This window comes from Lipophrys pholis (genome assembly GCF_963383615.2).
Source record: "Lipophrys pholis genome assembly, chromosome: 10".
Classification (NCBI taxonomy): domain Eukaryota; kingdom Metazoa; phylum Chordata; class Actinopteri; order Blenniiformes; family Blenniidae; genus Lipophrys; species Lipophrys pholis.
In genome coordinates, this window is record NC_137640.1 from 10,454,336 (window position 1) to 10,467,846 (window position 13,511).

The following is a 13,511-nucleotide window of genomic DNA, read 5'->3' on the forward strand; positions in this document are numbered from 1 at the left end:
AACACCATCACCTATATTTTACACATATTAAATTATGTATTCCTTTCTGTTTTAAAGAGAAATGCATAACTTAGCCCATCCTTGTGCAGAATCAATTTGGATCAGGAAAACTGTTAAGAAGCCCCATGTTGCGGTCTGGTACAGCAGAACACAGAGAGGACCCTGTGGACTGAGGTGAACTTTCCAAAGATCAACTTGTCACAGTGACTCAGGAAACTTCCCTGAGGTGAGCCGTGGGTGACAGCTGCTGCCGCTCCACTGGCACAGGTAAATGCCAGAAACCCCACTTGGATACACTGGCTTACGGAAATACAAGTGAACACGCACACACACACTGCTGTGTCTTCTGAGAACATAAAGGTGCACAAGCAGGCCTATTATTGGCCGCACCGTGCACAGGGAACAGAGACGACAGGCACAAAATGATCTTTGTGAGTGCATTTTTCTTCATAGATACGCGAAAATCATTCAGACACAAACACAGAGAATTGATGAAAGAATAGAGATAAACAGTGATTCAGATGTTTGTATTATAATTTTTCAGCCTGAAAAAAAATCCCAAACAAAAACAAATGGAGACATCATGGAGACTTCATCTGGAATTTGCTAGAATTTTAACCCAGAAACTAGATGGGATTGAACAGTTGACAGACATGGATGATTCTTTATTATTACAATGCAGAAAAACAGTTGTTGAATATTATTGAGTATTTATATTTTCTAAAAAATCAGTGACGTCTTTTGATTTCAGCAACTCAATTTAAAGCAGATTCTTGAAAACACTAATGCATAATAAAGGATAAATATCAAAGATCTCTAGTATATAGTGGTTAATCTTACTGTAGAGCTGATGATCGTGTCACATTTTCAATTTTTTCTGCAGGTTCACCAGGTTTTTTTTTATTTAAACACACGGCGTAGCAAGACAAAATACAAACGATGGAATGCAAAGAAATGCACTCACCCACAGCAGTTGCCTCCACTCAGACGATTAGCTCCGGATCTCTTGGCAGGTATGGGTGTGAAAGTTGAGTCAGGAGACCTTGTTAAGCCACTTTTGATTAGGTAACATTTTCAGACTTCGATCCTCATGTGATTAATGGCTTGCAAGTGTTCGTAGTGAACCTTTGTAATGTGGTGAGTGACTTTGAAATGGAAAACAAATAGATTTTTTTATTATGTTGGAGTCCTACTTAAAAATACATTCTGAAATGAGGCAAAAAAAAATAATTGAGCTGTGTTTCCACCTGAGAGGGATCTTTCCATCAACTTTCTGTTTGAGCTGTAGTACTGGTGAGGACCACCAGGTGTCTGTAGAGTAAAAGGTATAGGTTCTATTTCGCAGAGCCTGATCTCACATCATGAAGGTGGACCTTAAATGTTCATGATTTCACTTGAATTGTTCCTGATCCTCGTCCTTTGAAGAATAGATGTCGGTGCTGTAGCAGCTGTGTCACTGGCAGTGTCACCTGCTCACTGCTGCGCCTTCCTCACTACATTTGACACACACACACACACACACACACACCTCTGTGCTAAAAGCGGCACCAGCAGGCTTCAATACAGCAGCATTAGTCACGTTGTCAACATGCAGCGAGCAGCCGGAGGGGAAGGCAACACAGCAATCAGTTCAGGGGGAACATGCATGAGCACGAGAAAATATTGACAAATGCATCATTGTGAGGTTGTATAAGCGTCTTCTCTGCCACCTGCCTGACCACTGCTACTTTTATCGATCTCATGTCCTTTCACAAGTTTCATGTTCATGCTTCCTGGAAGAAACCTCCCCGTTTAACACCTACAAACCTCGATGCCCGTCGTGTTCTTTCGACAGATAATTGACACCCGTTCAAGCATACCTGAAAGTAGACAACGTTCGCACTCTCCTAAAAGCCCCTCTTTGTTAGGAAATTATACGGCGCATCATTCTTTTTCAAAAACATTTGTTTCATTACGTATTGGATATTGAAAAACGGAGCAGATAGACGTGTGCTTTTTTTTTTTTTTTAATAATTTTTCTTAGATTTGAGAAAAGTGCATTATGAGGCCTGCTTCCGTTGTGGACTCTGCCTTTCTGTGTTGAGTTTGCATGTTGTCACTGCATGTGGTGTGCAGGCAGAACAATTCAAGGACATGCATGTTACGTTGAGTGATTGCTCAGAATTGCCCCAAAGCGTGAATGTGTGCGTCTGTCGGTAATTTTCTGAGCTCTGTGAATAATTGGCGACCTGTCCACAGTGTTCCCTGCCTTTCATTCAGTGTCAGCTTGGATTGGCTCCAGCTCCCTGTGACTCTAAACGGGATAAAGCAAGTATAAAGGAGTGCTGGATGAATGTTTTTGTTTTTTTTATTAACTCAAAACAGGAGAAAGAACAAACTGTAACAAGTGTAGTTGGCAGTAAAGGAGGTGAACAACATGCATTTGAAGTCAAAACGACTCCCCCACAACTCAAAACAAAACTCACCTCACATAAGTACGATCATAATGCCGTTGGGATTTGATATAAAGTCATTTAAGTATGTCACCAACACTTTGTCTTGTCTTGTGTCTGTCAGTAAAGGGGAGGCTGCAGCCATTGAGACGGAGCTACTGAGGGACTACAAGTTTGGACTACAGCAGCTGACGGAGATTTGGGGACAGGCGTGCGCTCTCGCCATCACTAAGGTTTGCACATCTTCTACCGTTCAGATCTCATGATGTCATGTGTCTGTTTTTTTATGCCCTCCAATGTTGAAGTATTTTATTTTTTTCTTGCGTACTTTCTGCACGGGGCTAACTCCATGAGTCCGTCTCCTTCCGCTGAGCGGTCCAAATTTCTATGGTCACGACCCACTTCATCAGCTTTTATTGCTATAAATAAAAGCCACTGCAAATAAACAGCATTCCAGCATGATGTTATGGCAGTTGCACTCGCTGTGCCGTTATGCTTTCAGTAGCTTGTTTCTGTGGATCGTTAAACTGGAGGCACCAGACACTGCACAGTGGTTACATTTTCTATGCTGAATATGTGAGTTGTGATTGAAGTTGTGTGTTTTCATCCATTTTCTTACAAGCCGTACTCCATAACTAGCACTGGACCCTTGTGTTAAACGAGATTAAATATAGCCATGATGCGACGAAATGCTTCCACACAAATGGGAACTGGAATATTTTCAGTCACAACATTAAGCATAGAGAAGAAAACAATTGAAATGTTTATTCACAGTGAGGGTATATAAAGCAAAACCTCACGTAGACCACCATTTATCAGTTTTATTAGACGCTCTGCACTACAAGATAAACTGATTTGCAGCCATCTTCAACCAAACACCCAACAAACATGACTGGGTTCACAATCCTCGGGAGCCGACAACTGCAATCATTATTACTGACCATGAAATTTATTTATTTCACGTCTCAGACAGACTTTTCCATGAATCATTTCATTATCTGTCAAACACGGTTTGTTTTCCACCGGCTAGAATAACACAGCTGCAAATTGTTTTTCATTTGTGGATGTTTGCTCGGACAAACCACAAAATATACACGACGCTCAGACGGTGCAATTTTCTTTCTTATGCAAGATGAAGTCATGCACACAAGTGTTTGGCACTGACGGTGTAACATTCATCCAACAAAAAGTGACAAAGAAATCTGAACTGACATGGAGTCTCTGCATTGTGCAACTGCTGAGGACCCAGTCCACACCTGTGCTTCATTGTAGACAAATAATACTGTGTTTAGTTTTTCCATCAACACCGTTGGGAGTTTTTTTGACCACAGCCTTCAGTGGTTCGGTTGTAATTCTTCTTGAACTGTCTTCGAATCGACAGGTTGTTCCGATATAATTTAAAATTTTCTTTAACTGAATGGTTAAGAGCATGAACCGATGAACTGAAATGAAAAGTGAGAAATTATTTCTCGAACTGAATTTCTGTGTTAAAATAAAATGGCGACAATATTACACAACAAAACCCGGTGTCATGAACATCCTCGCTGTATTGCTCACACTCTCCAGATTTGATTAGGTTAAGGTCACGGTGTCGTAGATTTGAATGTAAAATCGGTAGAAAGCAGGGATGACTAGGAAGGTTTCAGCATTATATTAACTTTAGAGTTACTTTTAAGCGTAAAAATAACAACCCTGAGAATATTAAGTTGGCGAACTAGTCAGTGCTGGTCCACAAAACATTTGTGATCCCTGGAGAACTATTTGATAAAATAACTTCTGTTAAATGGAATTTTTTTTTTAAAGGTTTTATTGTAACTGGTCTCATGAAAATCAACTTCTTCCGCAAAGGTTTTTGGGGCAGTGGTGGCCCCGTGGTTAAAGAAGCAGAGCTGAAATGCAGGAGTTTGCTGGTTCGAGCCACACAGTGGACGGGTCACTACTATGGCTCCTTGAGCAACATCCCCATCAACTCCCCGGGGTGCTGCAATATGGCTGCCCACTGCATTAACATATGGTCAATGTTTTCATATGAAAGAGGAAGTCATCCACGCAAGTTAATATCTGCATGGTTAGTATGCAAGGTTAATATCTGTATTAACATATTGTTAATGCAGATATGAGGACTTTTTCCAAGTATTATCATCATCATTATCATCTGTAATCAATCATGCTTAACAAATCCTGACATTTGACTCTAGGAGATAAAATCATCTTTGCGTCTGAAATGGTACTTTTTAATTTAGCTTTTATAAAGGCCAAAAGGTTCCATTAGTTATGCTGTGTGTGAATCTACACCGTTTCTATGCCACAGTACCATGTCAAAGTAAATGATCTTGTTAGTGGGAAAAGGAGCAAGGGTTTTATGGAACATGTGCACTTCCTGTTTTTTGTGGGTTTTTTCTAAAATGCATCAAATAGAGTTTTGTTCAATACCAGAAACCCTCGAAAGTCATGTCCTCAAGTAAGGTTTTCCACATCCAGGCAAAACCTGCTTCAAGAGACCAAATAGTAAAGATACAGTACACATAGTGTAAATACATCATTTGAATCTTCCCCAGGACTTTATTTTGGAATGAAAAAGTGCAGTAGAGGGTCACAGCTAAAGAACTCGATTGAAATGTCATGAGACTGTGGCCTCAACATCCCCAGCAGATATGTTTTCATAGCCTCCACCGTGTATCATTGAGCGAAGCATTTTCAAGGGTCATACATTTCCCCTCATTCCCCTCACAGCTCCGTCACATTGAGCTGTGGTAATCGCCACAAAACTCGGCAAGTTTCTGGTTCGATTGTACATGAAGGCGAGACGCTAACAGCTGCTCTTACTTACATTTTTCCTAATTTGCATCAACTTCCATACAGAATATGTGATCATTATCTGGAGGAAATGTTCTAAGTTTCACTGACATTTACTTCTAAGCCTTTGGGTGGCTGAACACCTCATCCCACTCGGTGGCAGCGATCCCTAACCAAACTGTGCCGGGCCAAAACCACAGGTCTTCCTCTCTTGTGTGGCACAAGCTTCACTGCACTGGCATCTGTACTGTGCCAGTGTGTGTTTATGTGTGTTTATGTGTGTGCGTGAGACTCGGTAGAGTCCTGTCAGGAGCACATGTGGTTCCCGTTGACCAGACCACTGGCTCAGTTTAACGCCACACTGTTTTTTCCTCTGTGGGCTCCTCAGCACGCTGTGTTGAATAAGAATATGAGCTACAAGACGGAGAAACACTTTTTGTTTCCGTCAGAAGGAGAGGAGACAAGAGGCGACAAAAAGAGACCCACCTCTGGACTTGACAGCCAAATGAGACACCTACAATATCTTCCTTAAGAAAAAAGCACTAATGAGTTGCGGTCCAAAAAGAGAGAAGTAAACACTACGACAGGCAGAGTGGCAGCATCAGTCAAAATGGAGACATTATGTTCTTCTCACAGACTGTGTGATTGAACCCACCACGTCCACTTCCTCTCTATTATCATCAGCCACTGTTGGCCGTCCTCCACCACCCTCAGCAGTGTTCCCTTACTAGACAAACACGGCATGGATGCTGTGGACCGCTGCTGCCCACAGCCGCAAGCAACACTGCACCGCTTACATTACATCACCGCTATTTAAAGAAAATTACACCAGAAGGAGATGCAGACAGTCTGATTTCATTGCTGGCCTACTGTTACTGGCCTCCAACGATGCCACACAAACAAGCATGTGCGCACACGCACACGCGTGTTGCAGTGACTTCTAGTTGTTTCCCCAGATTCACTGTAAACGTGAACATATGTCCTGGTAATGTTAATCTAAACCATTACCTAAACCTTAACAAACCTCGAATCTTACGTAGCACAGGCTATTAACATATCCTTATAACCTAGATTGTTGTTGTTTCCCACTAAAATGACAAGGCACAATAAAGTGTATCTGACTTGGGAGCTATCTTTTTAAACTTTAGCTTCCTTTTTCTGTTGACAAGATGCATCCTCGAGCCGCTTACCCCATATCCATAACATTTACACCTACATGTGTAACTGTCAGTTTTAACACCTTAAGGCCATTTAATGTGACACAGTCCTGCTTTTGGGCCCCAAATCACCATAAAACTGTGTGCTCGCAATGCCAGACATATTACAGGTTTATCTGTGAGTGCTGTAATCCATTTACTGTTCCAGCAGCAGCGGCCATAGCAACCGGGTCCAGACTGGGTATGTGTGTGCGTTTCTGTATTAGTCTGAAACTTTTCAACACCTGAGTGGAGACAGGAGACATTCTTGTGACCGCAGCAATAAATTCATCCATCGTTTACAGGAGCCCCCAGACTTTAACTCGGTCTCTTTGATACCAAATACAAAAGCCACTATTATTCTGCACATGTGAGTGTATTTGTGTTTTTAGGACGTCGATCATGTTTTCACAGGCGCAGTGTGTGTTTCAGGTTGATTAGAGGTACCTCTAATAGAACAACATTCATTTCAAAGAGGCATTCCCTCAGAGACGCAATTACAGTCAGGAAAGGTGTGTGTGTGTGTGTGTGTGTGTGTGTGTGTGTGTGTGTGTGTGTGTGTGTGTGTGTGTGTGTGTGTGTGTGTGTGTGTGTGTGTGTGTGTGTGTGTGTGTGTGTGTGTGTGTGTGTGTGTGTGTGTGTGTGTGTGTGTGTGTGTGTGTGTGTGTGTGTGTGTGTGTGTGTGTGTGTGTGTGTGTGTGTGTGTGTGTGTGTGTGTGTGTGTGTGTGTGTTTGTGGGGGTTGTAAAGTCTGAGGAGCTGTGGTTAGTCCTCTCTTCTCAGTGCAGAGTTTGGACTTGGGGGACCTTTTCTGTGCAGTTTGCATGTTGGCCCCGTACATGTGTGGGTTCTCTCTGGGTAATCTCATCTACACAATCCCCCCAAAAAACACGAGGATAATTTGGGGCTATAAATTGCTTGTAGGTGTGAAAATGAGTGTTTTTCTTTCCGTTTGCCTGTGAAACGTGACCTATATCATAAAGATTGCTTCTGACTATGGCAGACACGGGCAACTGGTTGTCCACAGCTCACAGGCGGACCCATCTCCATTATTTGTATTTGGCAAGCCAATATTAAAAAAAAAAAAAAAAGGATCATATATCAGTTTCATAAAACACTGTCCAACCCTCTTGAAGTGAGGACAGAAATTCTTGTGGCCCTCAAAGGGGTCAACGATGGCCCCAACCATCTGCATTTACTTTCATTACAGTATATTAGAAGTACAATGGAAAAAATCTGTCTGAATAAGAACAACAGTTTGTACAGTTACTATACATCGACTCACCAAGGACAGGTCGTCAGTCCATCACAGAGCCTACATTTAGCGGCAGACAGTGCACAGCTATTACCAATTTAAAAGCACCAATAACCCTTCCAAATATGTTTTTGAAGTGTGAGAACAAGTTCAAGCACCCAGAGAAAACCCATGGGCGAGAAAGAAAGGACGTAAGACTGATAATCCCATAATCAAAAGCAGTGTTTGCTGCGAGGTGAGAATGCTGACATCTACCTGCTGCTGGTCTGTTTCTGGGAGAGAATCGCTTATTTACAAGCACAACATTGATTTTGTTGATTTGGCAGTTGCAGAAAAAGTCACTCGAGAGACCTGTGTCATCTGATGGCTGCGTATTGAACATCTGCATGATGGTCCTTGGTTTTTAAATAGAGAAAGGTGTGATGTTTTTAACGGGCATCCTAAAATGTATGTGCACAGTCCTCATTAAGAAAACGGCACACAACGCGCTGTGAAGGAAACGGCATCAAATAGAAAGAAGCGACTTCGCCTCGAACCTGCAGAACAGATGCAACAAACCACCTGTCTGAGCTTGTAGAAAAGTCGTGCATATTGAAAATATCATAAATATCAGAGACACTGGAGAACATCTGAACTGAATTTATGACTTTCAAACTGACTAGTTAAATCTTGTTTTTCTTTTGAATAATGGTTGCCGAGGCAGTTTGAACTATCTGAAACAAGTGACATACTTTTGGACTAAAAAAAAAATTGCTGCCGGGTATAAATGTGTGCGATGTCCATCAGAAATGGAGAGACATTTTGGTCATGGAGGCGATGCGATTATTTAGAGGTTTGATCAATGTCCTCATCGTTTGTCATGTTTCATAAGATGAATAAATAAATAAACCGAAAAGCCCAATCCACAGCATTACCAGCTGGAATCACATCAGAAATGTTCTTTTGGACCTGTTTTGCTGATGCTTTTCACTTATTCGCCGTTCACGGTGCAAGCTTGCTTTTAGAATACAGTCTGAATAAATATGCGTGAGAATACCAAGCCTCTCTTTTTTTATTCTGTCGAGAAAGAGGGACAAAAAAAAAAAAAAAGAAGCCTCATAATGAATCTGAACTGTGAATTGATCGAGGCCTGAGCCCTTTATGGCTGCTCACCTCCAGCAGTGTGTGGCTCTAATGGTTTCTCCAGCAGCATGAAATGGCTCCAGCACTGATATCACTGATTCTCCTGATGGCCCTCGACATTCATAGAAGAGATCATAAAACCTTCTCATGTTAGTTTATGTATAAAATAAAAATAAAGGGGCGCTCCAAGAAATAAAGGAAGACATGGCGCGGCCAAGCTTATAGATGTTGGTTGCTTATGTTCCTCTTGAGTCTTTGCAGTTCGAATGTGGTTTTGAACGTGCAGGTTTGAGGAGTGGAAAGAGTACAGAAAACATATACTCGAGTACAATTACTGTCAGACTGCCTGAAGTGAAATGAATCACAATTGCAAGAAGAAGTATTGCTGCTTGAAATTCTCAAAGCAAAATACTGTTTTTGAGAACTAAAGTATTAGTTACTTTTAACTGTATTTAATGGCATTGTCAATAGCAGACACTCAATTCAATTGACCTCTTAAAAATACTCATACTTCTAAACAAAGTATATTGAAATAAAAGAACTGAAACATAATGAAAGTTAAAGGGTTTTAAAATAAATGTGGATGAAATACAAGTGAACTAATTATTATGTGTAAAGACAATAACTGCAATAATGTTGACGTAACAATACTAAGTGGGCTAAATATGACTCCATCCATCCATCCATCCATCCAGTTGTGATATTTCTAAAGAATTGAGCTTGAGGGGATCTTTTTTCCTAAGATTGAAGAAGCTCCCACTTGAATATATTTGCTCATAACCAAAATCAAACAATAAATTATAATAGCATGACAAATGGTTGGAAATGCGAGAAACTCTGTGAAAACTTTAATGTACAAATGAAAATGTACGACACTTGCTTTCTCCTGTCCATCACTACCTTGTTTCTCTTTAAATATTACCGTCCGTCCTGTGGTCCCTTAGTGGCCATAACACTCTATTCTCCATCTCATTGAGTTTGTGTGATGATTTCTCTGCTGAGCTGTTATGATTTTGATAATGGCAGCTGTCTCTTCTCTGGGATTCATCACTCCAGTTAATGGATTCTGAGTCTTGTTATATCCAATTATCCAATGTGGGGAATGGCCTCTTTCTCCGTGTGAACCTACTCCTGTGGCAAATACATTACTGAAAGTGGAGGCAAATGACTTTTATGCACAGTGGAGGAATTTCAGCTTCTTTCAAGTTCATCTTTATTATCTGAAAACCGCGGGTCCAAACTGAACGATCGCAACCAATTTGAAGAACCAGCGCGAACATTTACCATGCATTAAATGTGAATCTTTTTATTTCAGCCTGCAAAGGAAAAGGGTCATTAACGTGTGACTACAGCGTGTTTACAACTCGACTCACATGGCAGAATGACATTTATAAGTTCTTGTATTAGAGGTGCCAATTACAGCGCAAGTACTTTTCTGACAAAGACATTTTTTATGACGAAATGAAAAAGAATCGAGGAAAGACACTTATGAGCATGTCATTGATTCATTAGGATCTACAGACACTTGGTCAGACCACCACAGCTGTAATGGAGTCATTAGTAGGGAGTAATTTAGGCGAATAAACTTAAAGACCCTACATTTAATAATTGTCTGATTAACCATGACTGATTTCATTATATTTAAGAGAACATGCCTCCAGTAGAATAAAAATAGGCGCAGTGTTAATTTAGTTCCGAAAGTATCAAAGACATGGTCATTTGTCTATTTTAAGGCATTCGGGATTATTCTAATAATACATTATCCTTTGGTTTTATATGTGCACTATAATTATAAAACAACTTGAATTATCATTTGAGGGTTGAAATCTGAAGCATTTCTGTGATCTGCTGTCGCAGGCTTTTCACAGCGGTGATAAAAGTCAGCTAATTATTATAACAGCTTGTGTCCCAGCTCACATTTCTTGGCCACTAATTGGAAGGTTTTTGCCTCATGACCTTGGTCTTCATTCAATTTCCAGCCCCCCTTCTTGTTCATAAAGTTTTGCTCTGACCTTTGCAGCGATGAAAAATCAGACTCACGTTATGTAACAAGAACTAGTTAAACTCGCACAATGAACTTCCTCACTTCATCAAACACTTCATAATGCGGCAGTGACTTTGCTGCTTTGACGAAGCAGTGGAAAACCGAGTTAGACACATTTGGGGCCTTCGGTAATGATTTTGTATCCACACACACACACACACACACACACACAAGCACGCTCGCCCTCGCGCACTCACTCATGAAGCGCTTCTGTTTATTTAGGTGCTGGAGACGGGAGATTAGCCGTTCAGGATGACAGTTTTCCCTGGTAAATGCCTGAGTAGTTCAAGGAGGTGTGCAGTGATTTATGAGGGATCGTGTGGCCAGTAAACGAGGCAGATGCCAGCAGCTTTGCCAGGTCTGAGATGGAAAGTGTGTTATTTATATATATATATATATATATATATATATATATATATATATATATATGGAAGCATCCAGTAGTGAGAACAATGGTATTTTTTCCACTACTGTCCGGGTTATTTTAATGAGATTGGACCTTTCCTCAGAGACAAAGGAGACAGTAGAGCTGGTGCCGTTTCTGCCCTCGTCTGGCATCCTTGACATGCTGCAGTCGGGCACTCAGAGTATGATGGAAAGGCTCAGGTGCAGATGGAATAGCCTGCCAAATAATAAGCTTGCGGGGAACAGATGATAATACTAAATATTCCACACAATCTATCTTCCTCTTGCTCGTTCTATTGTTCTCTTTGAATATCTCTTTCTATTTCTGCATATGTAACTCATCCTTTTTGTCTTGCATCTTTTCCCTCTCTCTGTCATCATGCTCTGTTTCTAACGCTGCGCCTCCCCCTTTGCTCCGCCAGGCCTACCCGCTCAGCTCCCTATCAAAGAAGCAGCCCACGGTGCTGGTGGTCTGTGGTCCCGATCAGAACGGCTCCATCGGACTGGTGTGTGCCCGACACCTGCGCATGTTTGTAAGTAATCCTGGAAAGTACAGCAGGGCACGAGTGCCCGTTTACAACACGTTATCGACTATAAAACACAGTCTAGTGCACACAGAGTCATTTTGATGGCCTTGCAAAGTTAAACTTGCTCCAAGTGCTTTACAGGATTTTGTTTCAGCTGCTGCAAATGCCCCAGAGCAGTTATCCCATTACTTTCTCTGCAAGGGTACTCAGACAGTCATGATATCATGCTGTTGTTACTCTCGTTAAAGGCGTCTTGTGCCTTGCTGCTGTGATGTGATGTCATAACCATCATGTCTGAAGTGGCGGCTGCACAGTGGTTAAGTTTACAGTCGTCGGGGTTCGTTCTCTGTGAACATGCCATTGATCACAACTCTGTATCTTTTCACGGCAATACATGGAGCTGTGGCCTTTCCCCAGTCTATGGCTTTATTGGAAGGGAAATATTGGATATGTGTTTTTGGGATCTTTGGCTCAGAAAGGAATGCATCTATACACTTTACCATATGTGTCTGACCTACTAGATTTACGGCGCATAGATAGTTCTGATTAAAGCCACGTTAGACAGACTTTATTTAGGCAGCCGATGGGTCTTCTGTGAAGCCTCTTTTTCTTTTTCTCTTTCCTTGACTCCGACTCTGACTTTTTCCATCCGGCAGGCCTTACACAGTGTCAGAGGTCGGCTGGGCTCTGGACTTCCAGGAATAAAAACAAAAATGTCTCCAAAACTTCCCTAAAACAGCTCACTTGGGCTTTGGATGTCTTTTTAAATATATCTCAAGTGTTGTGTCCACCATTTTATGATGGTTTGATTCTGATTGTTTTACCTTTTACGCCTGCAGTTCAAGTATGACTCACCTGAAAGCACTTAGTCCAAATGTGTTACGTGAATAAAATTTGATCATCATCAATTTTAAAGCGACTGCACACCAATACAGCTGGGACCGAACTTGTCTGAGGTTCGTCTCTGACTCAAGAAACTTGAATACTTACTTTGGACTGTGAATTGCTCTCTCGGTGTAAGAAAGTGTGTTTTTCACAGTGTGATGTGATCCCTGTCAGCAGGACGACATGCAAGCAAACACGTGAGGCTCACATTAACACGCCTATACACACACACACACACACACTCACACACTCACACGGCTGTGAGGCTCTAACGCAGAGCTGTAAATGTGATTAAACCGCACGTTGAACTGAATAATCAGCAGCAGGTTAACATTGCAGTCTGTCTCTCGCTTAACTTCAAGATTTCCATGTTTTAAAAAAAAAAAAAATCATCTGTCCCTGTTGTGCACCTTCTGATTATCTCCACTGCGAGGTACAGAGAGAAAACACAATGCTGAATACCAGACAGCACAACTATTCACTGATCAAAGCTAATGTTGAATGATAATAAAAACCCAATTCCATGGTCATTAGTTCTGGTTTGCAGTTTTTATAAAAACAAGAGAACATGATGTTAGGTTTGGCTCTGCTCCGTAGCCAATCGCAGCGAGGAATCTTTATGATGTCCATCACGTCATACAGTTTTATATCGCAGCAGCTTTAATATTGTTTCTTAAAAGAAATAATGTGCATTGCAATCACTTCATTCAAGCAATAATAAATACTTTTTTTCCTAATGCTTGAAATGTTTTTCCAGTAAATGATGTGAGTATATGATTGATAACAGTTTGTTGCAGACCTCATCTTTCTGGTCCTAATGGGCTGTGTACAAAAACCCAGGAAAGGGAAC

General features: G+C 41.2%; 1 protein-coding gene across 1 annotated transcript in view; it reads left to right on the forward strand.

Moving 5' to 3' along the window:
• The window catches only part of yjefn3 (YjeF N-terminal domain containing 3), a 57,802-nt gene that overhangs the window by 38,537 nt on the left and 5,754 nt on the right, over nt 1–13,511 (forward strand). Inside the window, exons 3-4 of the mRNA XM_080473899.1 lie at nt 2,557–2,665; nt 11,672–11,782. Coding sequence (XP_080330025.1) covers nt 2,557–2,665; nt 11,672–11,782 — 220 coding nt within the window. The remainder of the gene's footprint in view (nt 1–2,556; nt 2,666–11,671; nt 11,783–13,511) is intronic.